Source organism: Plasmodium knowlesi (genome assembly GCF_000006355.2).
Source record: "Plasmodium knowlesi strain H genome assembly, chromosome: 11".
Taxonomy (NCBI): domain Eukaryota; phylum Apicomplexa; class Aconoidasida; order Haemosporida; family Plasmodiidae; genus Plasmodium; species Plasmodium knowlesi.
Genome location: NC_011912.2, coordinates 98,793 through 113,765, shown reverse-complemented (window position 1 = coordinate 113,765; position 14,973 = coordinate 98,793). Strand labels below are relative to the sequence as shown.

The window sequence follows — 14,973 nt, the reverse complement described above, 5'->3', positions numbered from 1 at the left end:
TATGAAAAAGAAGAACAGACATGTTAGTATAACCTGCCTAATCAGCTTATAAAAAAATTCAAAGGGGCACAGTCTGAAAAATGACAGAACAGAATAAAACAGAATTTCTTAAAAAAGTAATATCACTACGGATGAGCACAGCAACGTTGCTTATGTCTCTTGCGCGTAGTGATATACTGAAGAATTTGCACACTTTTTTACTTATTTGTGACTTTTAATTAATTTTTGTAAATTCGTCTGCGCAGTTATGCGTATAACTGGGTGTACAAATGTACCTTCTATTCGCTTATTTGGGCTAGGTTCCCTGCAATTGGGGGGAATCTTTTTTTTTTTTTTTTTTTTTTTCTGGCGAACTCTGCTAGTTATGCCTTTTTTTGCATTTCGTTGTTCAAATTTTGTGTGAATTTCATGCCAATTCTCTGCGAAAAAACGGAAAACTTTTTGACGCAATTTAAAATGCAGTTGTTTTCATTGCTATCAAGTTCTTTGGACCTAAATGATGTGATACACTCATTAAAGCATCTTTCCACAATGGAGTTATATGTGCTCATGGTATCTTCATATTCCGCTTTGTTTATCTTTTTCATAATTTTCTCCCTATCGCTTTTGTTAAAGCTGCTTAAATCGAGTGACTTCTCCATTTTTTTTATTTCTAAATGTGTCTTAATATTTATTTTGTAAAATTGAATATGCACATATTAGTATGTGATATAGGACAGGTACACCTATTCTGCAGATAATTATTTTTGTAGGAACTTCTGTATACTTCGGCACATCATTCTTCAGTATGCTCATGTATGCTTGTGTTTGGCATTATTGTTCGACGGGGTGACACGTAGTGCAGTTATTTTTTCTTGCTAGGGGAGGAGAACAGGAGCAAATTACATAAAATCATGCATTAACACGAAAAGCGCAGCGTTGTCAATGTATGGCGAATCTCGCTAATGTTGTTACGTTCAATTGAAGGGTAAACATGTAGAATGGTGAATAAGCGTTCCTTTACTAAAAGGGAAGAGGTGCACGTGGAAGCCGTGAATATATGCACATGGTATCTGTTCATGCCCGCGCTTACAAGTAAAATAAAACGGGAGGCATAATGGAATAGTATTAATCCTTTCTGCGAACTACAACAACGTCGATTTGAGAAGCAAAAAGGATATTACTATCATATTTTTCCTTGGCAAATGGAGTACATTTTGAAGTTATTTTTTAAAACCTGATTTGTTGAGTTAGCTTTCCTTCACGTTACCCACTTTTACATAAAAAAAAAATCCGGTGTTCCTGGGACGATTATTTTATTTATTTATTTTTTTTTTTTTGTCAATATTGCGGCAAATGTAAGCTATTTTTCTGACCAGAATATGCGCAGAGCGAGGAAGGTGCACAATATATATATATACATTCATATGATGCATACATATAAAAAAAAAAGGGCTGCGCTGACATGAAAAAATGAACTTACCGTCATTTTAAAATCTGCATAGGTAATATAATGGCCGAAAGTGTAGCGTGCACATGTTTTTTCATGAGCAAAAAGTGTGGAGGCGAAAAGGTGTACCCTACAACATGTATTAAAAGTCCCGTTATCCAAAAATTGGATCATTGCTTTGTGGCAATTTTATCCGTTCCATTATTTATTACGAGTTTTCCTGGAATGCGGGATATCAAGATGGTTGAAAAACTGAAATAATTTAAATCATACAGTTTTTATGACTGTTATTTATTATGAGAAAAAAAATGGGGAACTCAAAAAAAGGATACCTTGAATGGAAAATTGTATGAGGAGCAGTGACAAATTGCAGGGAGCGTGGGAAAGGGAAAGGGAAAGGAGAAATAATGGGAAGATAAAATAAAACGGGCAAGCTGTATCGTAACGGCGCAAAGGAGAAGCAACGAAACAATACGCAGGAGAGTAACTTGCCCATGAAGGAACTGTCCTGTGCAGCAGAGGGGGAAGGAAAATTACGCCATCCAGGTAAAAGGGGCGCTAATTCACTTGTAGCGAAACACAAACGGATGGAGAAACGGTGGAATAAATGAAAAATATTTTTGAACACTTTGAAAATTGGAAAAGATTAAAAGCTGCTTAGGGGGCATGTGAAAACAGGGCATGGTTTTAAAAATGATCGGCATGGAGGATGAGCAGTTACACAGTTACACCATTTGGAGGATTGATAATTCATTTTTTACGGGATAGACGTTGCCACAGATATTAAGTTGATTAGGCCTTACTGTGATTACGCTAGTGTGTTTCCACTTCTACCTGTCGCGCCAATGCATAAAGCTCAGGCCTGCGACAACATATGCTTCAAAATTTCGTAGGACATGAACTGTATAGCGCCCGAAGGGATGGACTTGAGCATGGAGGGAAACAAACCGTAGTAGAAATTTCTGACCCCTTCGCAGTGATAAATATTTTTAATACAATGAATGGTATTTTTGTAAATATAATTTTTGTTGTCTATTCCATTGTTCATCATTCTCTTTCGAACGGTGTCCCCTGGGAAGACAATTATTAAGGAGGAGAGGTTGCTGAGCGATCCGGCCATGGATGAGTACATGGCCACAGAACTTAGGGAATTTGATTTATGAGGAAAATAATTTTCAAAAATATTTTTATAAAAGTCGAAAAATAACATTTGTAATGTTACATAAGGTACCCCTGTTAATAGCGTTGGTAAATATCCTTTGAAAAATCCTGCAAATCCTTCATTACTATTAATTTCACGAATAATACCAAGGATGGATTTTTTTTTATTAAACATAGAGCTGTTATTTCTCAAATATTTTTCATTTATTCCTAGGGCTACTCTTATGCTTAGTAAATCTAGGGGATATGAGATCGTCTTTTGTATTATACCTGAGGCATAGCCAGCTATTACACTTTCGTAATAATTAAAGTTTTTTTGCATTTTTTGGCTATTGCTTTTTGCATCATTTTTTTTGGGTAAGCCTTTGGGGAATACCTCTACTGCAGGGCTGTCATCTTTTTTTTTTTTTTTATATTTTTCTTTTATCAAATCGTTTGTTCCAAATTTTGCTGAATAGACAATTCCGCCTCGAATGGTGTTGATTAAGTTTCCCTTCCACAGTCCCAATATGCCCTCTTCTTTTATTATAAAAAGAAAGCTTTGAATAATACTTTGGTATTTGACTGGATGGCTAGGACTGAGTGTTGTCCTACTGAAAAAGATGCTTCTGCTTCTCAAGGCGTGTTTGACATTAGTGTTGATATTTAAAAGGGAGTAATTATTATTTGCGTTATTTATGTTTGTCCTATTTTGATAATATGTGTGGAAAATTTTTTTAAAAACTTGGTGTGGAGAAGAATACTTTGCGTGATCATAGTGCCTGCACAGTTGAGCGTATTTTACGCTCGTGTTGATAATTTTTTTTTTTTTTTTTTTTTTTATACTATTATGAATTATTTGATTTATGGTGTTTTTTAAATTACGCAAGTGCACATTTTCGTTGTGAGCATATCTCTTCCTCTTTGAGACCGATTCTGTCATCCCGCTCTGTATGCTACTCGACTGGTCTACACCGGTTAGGAGCAAACTCCTGCTCTTGATGCGTTTTTTCTTCTTGCCCTTTAAATCATCTTTGCTTTTCTCCTTTGAGTACTGGTTAAACATTGGCTGTATCTGGTAGAAAAGCTTTATCCGGTCCATGGGGGCAAATAACGTTTTCGTAACTATGCCTGAGACCAGGCCGCACAGGAGGATTTTTTTTTTGTTTCTTTTTTTCTGTTCCTCATTTTTGAGTTCTGATTCCATAAAAGGGGTCGGCAAAGGGGAGGCAGGAGGCCCGCTAGTGGGATGCGAGCAAATGGAGTGTATGTGGGTCCACGGGGAAGGGGTGCCTCAAATCGAAGTGGTACCTCTGATAGGAGTGGTGGCACTTTGAGCTGACGCGCAGGATACCTTGGCCCAGTTATGTAGAGATTTTTATTCGGTTGTACATACGCCGGTATGCATTAGGGTGTGTCTTGCCTCTCGTCATGTGTCATGCGGGGGGATGGATGAGTGTACCCATGTCGTTCAGGTGATTGTCCAGGGGGCTAAGTATTACCTTGTTATGGATGCATCAAAATGTACATTGTACATAGGAATTTTTACGATTCATTCGCAGAGTCGTTTGGATAAGGTTTCGCATTCGTGAAAATAAGGTGACGAAGGGGGAGGAATAAAGAGAAGCGTATATAAAATTTTCTCCATTTGAAAAAAAATACACTCCTCTTAAGTATTTCGTTGGTACGTATACCTCCTCATATTGTTGCACTAGTTTAAAATTTTGTAAAAAAAAAAAAAAAATAATAAAAAAAAATAAAAAAAAAGAGAAAAAACTTTTCTCCAACTATGCATCACGTCAGGAGCAAAATGAGGTTTACTACTTCTCCATTGTGTTACATTTTGAAAGGGGGTTAAAAAAGTAACGAGGCATTCGCTAAAAAATGGCCCGCTACAACAGTATGTAACATCCGTATATTTGGTTGGTCCTTAAACTATTTGCGCCATGGCAACGTCGACATTATTATATACGTAGTGGAGAAACGGTACGATTATAGCTAGCGATTTAAAAAAAATGAACATAATGTGTTAGTACGGAGGCATTACCCATGCGACATCAGATCTGATTAATCAGTGTGATGGATTTTTCTTTCTAATTGGTGATTATCCCAAAGTGAGAGGAGTTAAAAAAAAAAAAAAAAAAAAAAAAAAAAAAAAAAAAAAAAAATGTTTAGTTACCCCTTTGGTGCATTTTCACGTGATGAACTACATCACTAGGAAGGTGCCCCATTATGATAGGAAAATGTGATTTAATCATATTTGGCGTGTGTAAAAAGGGGAGAGAAGAAGGAATGTCTCTTCTGTTCTGCTGATCTGCATATGACAGTATACAGTGTGTGTATCCCCATTTTCGATCCCCCTCAAAGTGAAGTATCCTGTTCTCAGTGTGCTACTGCGAGGAAGGCGTGCACGACACGGACTGAGTTAAATATATTTCCCTTACGATGGATGTGTAACAAAATGAGGAGAACTTACATGGATAATTTTCTTCTATCGGTGTAGACCTATTATGAACGATAACCGTGCGAGAGTAACGAAAGGGGGAATCGGCTAGACCTGTTTGTTTGCGTATCCAATTTCCGATGCGTCGATCGGAATTAAAACGTTAGTTGGAGACCCGTAGTGAGGCCCCATCCGAAGAATCATTTCATATGCGAAGTTTGAATAATCAAATGATCGAGGGAGAGGACGGTGAAGTGTTTCCATCGGTTGGCCGAACAAATGGATAACAAGAAAGACGATGGGGGAAGGTAACAAAAAAAAAAAAAAAAAAAAAAAAAAAAAAAGTGCACGAAAAAGTATGACAAGCGGGAGAGTGACTGATGTTAATGGGGTAGTAATCACTGGGATTAATATTTCCCCTCCGAAGAGGTCCATTTGTCGTACGTGATTCAAGGTAAGGGAGGGATCATGCCGCGTCTGTGTTAAAAAATTCGTAGAGCATCTTAGCATTACTCTTGCTCATGTAGGCTTCCAACTCCTCGACCGTTTTTTCGCATAGATCGCGCAACGATTTCACGTTGTTGATGATGAGGTGCATATTTTTTTCCGTAACGCCCGGGAGTGCTTTCAATATTTCCAGAGCGTTCCAGTTGGTGATGCTCTCCATTCTTTTTAGGGTGTAACTGGTCCCTTCACCTTTTGGGGGGGGACTTAAATTTTTGTCGAAGAGGTCACTTATTGTTTCGTACTTATAGGCGTCTGGCTGTTTTTCATTTTCGTTTTCATTTCCATTTTCATTTTCATTTTCGTTTTCATTTTCGTTTTCATTTTCATTTTCATTTTCCTTTTCATTTTCATTTTCCTTTTCATTTCCATTTTCGTTTTCATTTCCATTTTCATTTTCATTTTCCTTTTCATTTTCATTTTCCTTTTCCTTTTCCTTTTCATTTTCATTTTCCTTTTCCTTTTCATTTTCGTTGTTGGACGTTTTTTCTGCGTAGCTGTCTAGGCGCTCGAGGGTGTTTTGGCTAGGTTGTTGCGCTGGGGTGGGGGGCTCCGCATGGGGGGTACTCGACATGGGTAGCGATTGCGTTGTGGATAGGGGTTCACTTAGTGGTAGTGATTGCGTTAGTGGTAGTGATTGCGTTAGTGGTAGTGATTGCGTTATTGGTAGCAGTTCCGTTGAGGGTGTCGACTTCGCTTGGCCCCGCCTGGAATCCCTGTCGAGGTGCTCGTGGGCATCCCGTTCCAGGGTCATGTCGATGTGGAGCGACTTGAAGATGTCGGGTTGCTCAGCATTAATTTTAAGAGACCAAAAAAGTTTAACGGTAAAGAGAGAAAAAGGACTCCACAGAATTTTCAGTCTACTAAACTGGAGGCACAGAATGATTAACTTAGTGTAAACGGAGCTTTTATCGCTAAGGGAAGAGAAGTAAAAGAGATGTTTTGTATTGAATTCTATTAGCAACACATAGATGGAATAATATTTGGACATTTGATTGATCTGATTGTACAACCTGTTATTATTTAATGACTGAATGAGGTCCACGATACTTTTCCTTTCAACGCAGATATCCTTGGTGAGGATATAATCCCCGACGAGTAGGGAATATGGGATGATGTGCATTTTGCTTGTGTACAGTTTGTAGGATAGATCAGATTTTAATTCCCTAATGTCAACGATGACGATAGGTTTAGTATTGTTAAAAATACTGTACAGGATAAAATTTAAATTAAAAGAATCTATAGAAAATTTTTCTAAAACTTGTTGAATTTTTGAAATGGTTTTTTCATCCAAGTTGGAGAAAGTTAATTCATTTTTTTTACTTGTTTTGTTTCTATAGTTGTGCATAAAAACTTCTTCCTCCTCCATGCTAATATAGTTTGTGCTAAGATTATTTATGAAGGCGTTTTTATTTTCCACCTGTTCGTCTTGTTTGACCTCTTGGAAAATTTTAAATTCTTCACACAGTGCTTTATTAAAATTGAAGATATTCTTTTTATTTTCTCTAAATCTTTTTTGGAAGAGAAAATAAGAATCCACAACTTTTTTAAACAGATCTTTATTTTTGTTGAAGACATTTCTATCCACTTGGAATCGAAAATTATTTTTATTTTCGATAAATTTGAGCCAATTCTTTTTTTCCACCTTCACATCATTCAGGTACTTGTTGTATAAGATGTTGTTTTTGTAAAAGAGGAGGAAGACTTCGACTGTGTTGGATGCGGCACTCAGCATCTCCAGTGTCTTGAAGGTTTGCGCACCGCGATCAGACAAGTGATGCGCCGATGTACCTTTTTTACCATCTTTACTTTCAAACTTATAATAGCTTCGCTTCGGGTGCGCAGCCTGTGGGCTACTCGCCTGTTCCTTTTTCAAAAAGGGTTGCGCTTCACCCATGTTGTCATACATCCAACTATTTTCCTCGTACTTCATCACCTGCGGGAAGTAACTCTGCCCACGTAGTTTATATACATTGTACTGGAACAAGCGTGCACAATAAATTTCTATGTTACGAAAAATGCTTAGGTCCAGCTTGGTGATGATAATTCTGCAGGGTTTAACCTCCATTAGAAACAGTTGCAAAAAATCTAGATTTCCACAGTACTCATTTATTTGGAAGATGTCATCATGCCTTTGTTTAGAAGATGCGTTATTTTTCTTCAATCCAATTGTGTGTTCTGTACCTTTGAAGGGTGAGTTCCCTTCCTCCGTGAATGAGCTTCCTCCGTTGCGAGTGTTCGCATTGATTGCGTCAATTTTCAGAGAACAATTTTGGATGAAATTTTCTGATGTGTACACCATATCGTAATTCTTATTTATGCACAGTATATACACGTGTGGTTTTATAAATTTTAGCGATGTCGCTTTATTCTTAGTGATTCTGTAAGGGATGTAATAATCAACATTATTTGAGTGAAGAATGTTTTTGTTTTTTTGAAAGAAATCCTCTGACCGGCTGGAAGAAGAGTTAGATGAGTCGTCTGAAATGTAGAACTCATTCACTTGTTCATCCGATGGGCGGAAAAGGTTCATATCGACAGCGTTATCATTTTTGTGCATTAGTAGGTTGTATATTTCTTTTTGGGTGTAGAAGTTATCCACTATAATTGCAATGGGGTAGTCTACTTTGTCTTCTTCCATGTGGCATTTCGTTCCATCCATGCCAGTGGCTTCATTGGTATGTGATTCGTTCTTCCATTGATCATCTGCGTTGTGATTTCCTGCCCCCGCGTCAGAGGTTCTCTTTTCTTGTTTTATTTTTTGCGAATGGTTTTTCAGATGTTTTTTCGGATGGTCTTTCGGATGGTCTTTCGGATGGTCTTTCGAATGGTCTTGTGAATCGTCCAGCGGATGGTCCAGCGGATGGTCCAGCGGATGGTCCAGCGGATGGTCCAGCGGATGGTCCCGTGAGAAACCTTCAGGAGCATCCCCTGGCATTCCCCCATCAGGGGAGCTCACTTTCCCATTTGTATTGCGCTGCTCCTCACTGTGAACGCCTGGATCATATTTATCCGGAGTGCTCTGCTCAATTTTCACCTTGAAATTGTAGTGGTTCCCCTTTTGGGAGCTCACCATATGGGGGTACCTGTTACCTAGCTGCACTTCCCTTTGTTCTGTTTGCGACAATGCTTTGTTTGATGTACTGAGATTCTTGGCGTGCTCGTGGGTAAGACTCCCTTTGGGTCTCTTGTGTGTGTCTGGCTGATGAGAACATTCTGTTGCCCTTTTGCGAGTAGAAGGGAAGGTACATTCTACACTGGTGTCGTCACATTTCCTCCTTTGGCTCAACTTTCTAAACTCCTTGACGTGTATGTCACGTCGATAAACGAGTTCGTGTATCCAGTTGTAGAATTCACTCTGCGTGCACTTGACTTCATAAGCCTTGTGGAAATATTTCCCCTCGTTTTTAAGTTTGTGGAAGATAACGGAAACGTTGTCCTGTTTGGTGATATCCAGTTCTAGGTTCAGGTTAATTGATTTTAAAAAGTTGATTTTTCTCTCCCTAGATAAAAAGAACACATCATTGGCTTCGTTACAATAGAGCCAAATGGATTCTTTGTCTGCCTCTTTTATGTTGTTAAGGTAGTTATCAAAAACCACTTGGTCATAGACATACAAATTATTAAGCACATGAGCAAGAACAATAATTTCTTTCAACAATTTTTTGGTGTTGTAGGTTAGATTTTTAGTCTTGATATAGTTCATGGTGTAATTCTCCGCGTTGTCTGAATATATCAGTGCGTTTATATCAAAATCAGTAAAGGTATGATATTTTTTTATTTCTAAATTTAGGTAGTGTATTAGGTTTAGTAAATTTTCCTCCATGGTGTTAACGTCAGATGGGACGTCCATATTTATTTCGTAAATGGTTGGTTGTAGGAAGTTGTTGTTAAGGGAGATATGTACATTTTTGTGAAATCTGGGATAACAGTATACTTTTTTTATACTCAACCTTTGAATTAAATTTACTATGTGTTGACTATTTACTAACCTTTTGTTACTACTAATTCCTTTTATGAATCCATATTTGTTTCTCTTTCTGTATAGCTCCGTGATGAATACTTCCTTCATGTTATAAATTAGTTTGTGATTTTTACAGAGAAAAATACCATCAATTATTTCCGGGATAATTTTAAATGTTAACATGTCTATCAATAATATGTTGGAGGAGATGAAGTACACTCCCCTCTTTATGTACAGATCGATTCGTTCGCTGGATTTTTGGCTCCTTATGTACTCTGTTTTCAGGTAGTTTATTTTTACCCTATCGTTGAATTGGTTGTCCATCTTACTGATCTCTTCGTACAGATCCAGTTGGTACTTCAAAAATAGGTTGTACTCCTTTGGAGAGACATTCAGGATGAATATCAGTTTGTTCTCATTACCCGCTGGGGCCATCTCACTTTCTTTGATATTATCATTTTTCCGGTCTGACATACTTTCCTCGTCGGTTACATTTTTCACCTCCGTTTTCTTGACCTGTGGGGGTGGATCCTCCTTGGCGCCGCTCCCCCCCTGCTCGTCATACTTGAAGGAGTCCAAGAGCACATTAATTTTATTTTTCCAAAGTGGGTTGTCCGTCTTATCCTTCAAACTTATGATATGTTTCTGTTTGGTGCGGTTGAAGGGGTTCCGCGGTGGGGAGGTACTTTCTCTGTATTGATCACCCCGGCCGGCACTGTCTCCCTCGATCTGCTCATCATCTTCGTCGCCATCCACCCGTTTGCGTATGTTAAGCCCAAATAGCTGGAAGAAGATATTTTGCTCCTCCGCGTACTTTTCATACCACAGGCATTTGTTCTGGTAGTAAAAAATGAATATTGCTAGAATGTTAAGTTCGTTAAATCCATCCGCTAAGAGAATGAGGGCATCGTGCTGTATGAGTTTTTTGGCGATTTTTTTTTCATAATAGAGTGGGTACATCTTGCGCGTTTATATGTGTGAGGGGAGTACGCTGAATGGGAGTCAACATCGGCATGGAAAGGAAAAAAAATATATACATATATGTATATATGTATATGTACATATATGTATATTTTAAACACACATAGGAATAGGTTTATAAAATAAAAATATCATAGAAATTGTCGCAAGGGTATGAAAACAAATGCGAAAGTGGGTTCTTAAAAATGGGAGAAAGGTACCAAAAAAAGGAGAAGAGGAGGAGGAGGGAGTCTCCTTTTTTAAATCCTGCATTTTGCAAAGGGTGAATGTGCAATACGTTTCGAGGAGTGGGTAACGGGGCAAGGGAAGGGCAACCTTCTGTCAACCGGAGTTGAAGCCCAAACAAGGCGGAAACTGAAAGGGGTGAAACAGATGAAGGGGCGCTAATGGTGTGAGGAGGTGTGGAACATACCACAGGGCTCGCAACTACACGTGATGAAAAAGTACATAATGTTTGATTGAACTTTTGCAGAAGTAACATTCGTGCATCAGGCTGATCACATTTACAGGGAGAAAGAAAACATTTCAAATGTCAATCGGTCTACAGTGGTAACAAAAAAAAAAAAAAAAAGATGAGATGTACTACTGAGAAGTTAAGCAAGAGGATAAAGACCTTTTTTACGGATAATCTTCCTTCCCCATTTGATGCAGAAGGGTGAAATTATCTTCGATTGGGTATACCATGGAAGTAGCAGAATAGGAATTACACACACTTGGACTTATAAACATTTCAAATGTCCGCATGCAGGAATTTGAAGAAGAGACATATCACCATTGTCCCCTTTTTGTGCTAAAAATTTATGACTATTTACTAGCCGTTTTTTTTTTTTTTTTTTTTTTTTTTTTTTTTTTTTTACATTGAGAAGTTGCATATGATGAAGGTAAAATCACTATGATCATCTTTGCGTTGCCACCCTTATGCTTTTCCACTATAGGTGATACAATAACCATGTGGGGTGAGAAAGAAAACTTAGGTAGGAAAAATATAGAATGGGTGATTATTGCTGGTAAGGGGAATAACTCCATTCCGTTATGCGACTCTTCACATGGTGAATAATTTGATGGACAATTCAGCCTTTAACAATCATCTTCAAAATCTGTGCCGCAAGTCCTGCCATTGTGACACATTCCCCCTTGAGCCAAAATTGTCATCAAAAAGGGGGTAAAAAGAGGTGGATATATTTGCTATATTTTTTTTTTTCATTTTTTTTTTTTAGCATAATGTAGGGGATTAAAATGAAGAGGAATAAATGCGCACGTTAGATATGTATAACTGATGGAAAAAACGTTCGCAGTAGTGGGGGTATCTATTTGGTTTAAAAAAAAAAAATTTCACACATTGACGTTGAACTGTACAACCATTTGAACGTGTCATGCCAAATTGGCGAAAGAGGAAATGATATTCTCTCAAAATAGGAAGTTGTGTATTCTAGAATGGAAGCTCATTTGGGTATATATTTATTTGCAGAGCACACATTTTTTTTTTTGGGTGGAAAAGTGGGGAGAACTAGTTAAGGTGGAATCTGACGTTGGGGAGTTATCCACAAAATGTTAAGAGAGCAAGTGAATATTTTTCTTTCCTTTGATGATATTTTTTTTTACATTTTGAGAATATCACATGAAGAATTCTTCGTAAGGCGGTTAAACTGCTCAGGCGTTTTCCATTCGGAAGATCTTCACATATATGTGGATTTATGTGTAAATATGCAATGCGCATTTTTGTGATATGAACGCAACTATTTCGGGGGAAAGAAAAATAGTATTGTCCGGTGAAGCAGTTTGGTATGCACATGAGTGACTTCACGACAGTTTCGGATCAAAGTAAGAACACGTCATTCTGCGGTTACACAGCTTACTGTAGGATGTTTCGCTTCGTCACCGGGATTCTTCAGTTTGTCATTTTGATCCCTGCGCAGTTCACCCTTTGCACAACGCGTTCCTTGTGTGCACCGGGTAATGGATATACGCATTGCCACAAGAATTGCTTTAAAAAAAAAAAAAAAAAAAAAAAAGGTAAAAACGAAAGCAAAGGGAAAGCAAAGCGAAAGTGGAACTAAGAGCAAAAGTGAATCTTTCCCCTGTTGACCCTTAAGTACCTGTGTATATGTAAATACATGCAACTGCTCTCGTGCGCGGAAATGCGGGAAGGGGTGCAAGGGCCCGTGCACATGTTTCTATCACATGTGAAGGTATAAGAATTTAAGCAAAGCGCATTTGAAGGAAATTCACAACGTTAATGTTTGATTTATTCATGCTGTATTTGTTTTGTTTCTTCTTTATTTGTTTTTTTTTTTTTTTTTTTTTTTTTTTTTGTTCATTTGTGCCTCTTTTTAAATGAAGAGATAAAAATAACCCCCCCCTGGAATATATAAAAGGGCGAAAATAATATTTGTATATGATAAAACTTGGACCTGTATGTACTTTTTTCTTTGATGGTTTTTTTTTTTTTTTTTTTTTTTTTTTTTTTTTTCCCTTTTCCATTCATTTTTTTAAAGTATAAAACTTTGCCAAATGACAAAGTTGGGATGTGCTTACTAAGGGAAAGTCAGAATAAACATGTGGCGCATGCGTATACATACACGCGCATGTATATGTAACTGCTTATATTTATAGAACTTCCATTACTCCTTATAAATATCGGAGGACGCGAAAAGGCACATTTGGAAGGGTCCATTTTGGAGAAGGCGGTCTTTTATAGCCCGTTCAGCCGAGAAACTCAGAATCGACTTTTTAAAAAAATTTCTTCAAAAAAAAAATGGCGCTAAATCCGACGCTAATTCAAGGACAGGGTATGTACAGAAGTGGTGGAGGAGAGAGCTACTCCCGGTAAATATGTCCATTGGGATCGTCCACATATTCTTTTGTTCACATTTCCTTGTTTCTTTTTTCTTCCCTGAACAGAGTTCCTATTCCCTGCCAACAAAGGATCAGAATTCACATACTTGCGAAGAGAAGATGTTAAAATGAAGCTCTACCTCCCTGACAGGTAACCAAAAAAAAAAAAAAACGGCGCTACGGAGTATATTACGAATAAGTGTGCCCATGCAGGTGGTACCACGAGGGCTCCTTACTAATGGGATGAACACAGGGGTGTCTACCTCCCCGGTTGGTTCCACCTGTCTGTCATAGTTCAAGTGCGCACGTAAAGATAGCCTTCTGAACTCCTTCACCTATATGTGAAAATGCTTGTACGACCCGCACACACACACATACACACAAATACAACTGCAGAACGATAAAGGAAGACGGAATGATTTTCTTAACGAGTATACGTTTGGTATTCATCAAGAGTGAGCGAAGCAGAACCAATGCAAATTTCATATCGGTAGAGTTTCCACTAAATCTGATAGAAAAACCTAAATTTGAGCAACCCGTTTTTGGACTGAATTATCTGTCGGGTGTAGTGAAGCCATTAGTGGATCATCCAAACAGTCTAAATAGTCCCTGTAAATGGAATCTGGTTTTTCTGAATGGACAATGTAGTAGTTTCCTTAATTATTTTTTTAAAGTATATGAGGCAGCGAAGAGGAACAGACCATTAGGAAGCCTGAGCGAATTTAATGAGCAATTTTTTTCAAGTAGCAATGCATATGTAGATCCTAGTGATCCCACCTTTTTATATATAAACGAACCGAACCCAGAAAATCTTTACAATACACAAGGGATGACACAAAATCATTACATTTCCCAAAACAATCAGAGCGGGCAGGATGTACCAGTGTATAAGAGGCCATACGTTTCTCAACATAGTAGTAATAGCGGTACGAATAGCATGCAGTCTTATAGTCAGCCCAATTATATAGGAAGTTACGACTATGGCAGTGGCAGAGCGCCATATGGGCACCAGCCGTACGGGACGAGTGGGCCTAACGGGTCAGTGTATGGGAGCCAGAGTTATGAAACCCCCAATTACCAACACGCAAACATGAACGTAAATGGGAATGCAAATGTGAATTCAAATGTGAACGTAAATGGAAATGCAAACCCAAGTAGCAACTTATTATCTCACTACAATCAGCAGGGTAACAGAAATGCCTACCCCAGTCACGAAAATACAATGTCGCATTATAATCAACATAGTGGTTTTGTAAATTATAATCAGCCTGATAATAGAAATGTGTATGAGCAAAACAATGGTAACTCTGCACCCCAGGGCCAACGCGTACACCCACTGTATAATCAACCGAACAATCAGCAATACAATCCTGCATATAATGAGCAGCTTAGCAATATGCATAATCAGAACGGAGGCACTTCCACTTATCCTTCGAATCAACAGTCGGGAGAACGTAACGCAGGACAGACAAATAACTAGCCCAGCGATGTTACGTATGTGCCTGTAACGTGGGGAGGAAAAAATGAAAAAAAAAAAAAATTTCATGTAGCTACACCGGTTGGAGGATATAAATGCATAAATGTGATCGCATGCTATTTTCATATTTGATGTTTTTTTCAGGTAAAATATTTAAAAAGGGAATTTTTTTTTTTTAAAGAATCTGGAGGATACCACGA

The 14,973-nt window shown here is 38.0% G+C and overlaps 4 protein-coding genes across 4 annotated transcripts; 1 reads left to right on the top strand and 3 right to left on the bottom strand.

The window, feature by feature from the left end:
* Nucleotides 1-362: 362 nt before the first annotated feature.
* PKNH_1102600 (mitochondrial import inner membrane translocase subunit TIM9, putative) lies at nt 363-641 on the bottom strand (the record flags this gene model as incomplete). The annotated part of the gene is made up of 1 exon (XM_002261165.1): nt 363-641. One exon carries the CDS (start codon nt 639-641, stop codon nt 363-365), a length of 279 nt encoding a protein of 92 aa, XP_002261201.1.
* A 1,644-nt stretch (nt 642-2,285) lies between these two features.
* Nucleotides 2,286-3,776, bottom strand: PKNH_1102500 (mitochondrial carrier protein, putative; the record flags this gene model as incomplete). The annotated part of the gene is made up of 1 exon (XM_002261164.1): nt 2,286-3,776. One exon carries the CDS (start codon nt 3,774-3,776, stop codon nt 2,286-2,288), a length of 1,491 nt encoding a protein of 496 aa, XP_002261200.1.
* Nucleotides 3,777-5,478: 1,702 nt separating this feature from the next.
* Nucleotides 5,479-10,440, bottom strand: PKNH_1102400 (DNA repair endonuclease XPF, putative; the record flags this gene model as incomplete). The annotated part of the gene is made up of 1 exon (XM_002261163.1): nt 5,479-10,440. The coding sequence occupies one exon, from the start codon at nt 10,438-10,440 to the stop codon at nt 5,479-5,481; it is 4,962 nt and encodes a 1,653-aa protein (XP_002261199.1).
* Nucleotides 10,441-13,216: 2,776 nt separating this feature from the next.
* On the top strand, nt 13,217-14,776 carry PKNH_1102300 (conserved protein, unknown function; the record flags this gene model as incomplete). Its single annotated transcript, XM_002261162.1, has 3 exons — nt 13,217-13,250; nt 13,363-13,447; nt 13,693-14,776. The coding sequence occupies 3 exons, from the start codon at nt 13,217-13,219 to the stop codon at nt 14,774-14,776; spliced, it is 1,203 nt and encodes a 400-aa protein (XP_002261198.1).
* Between the last annotated feature and the right edge of the window lie 197 nt (nt 14,777-14,973).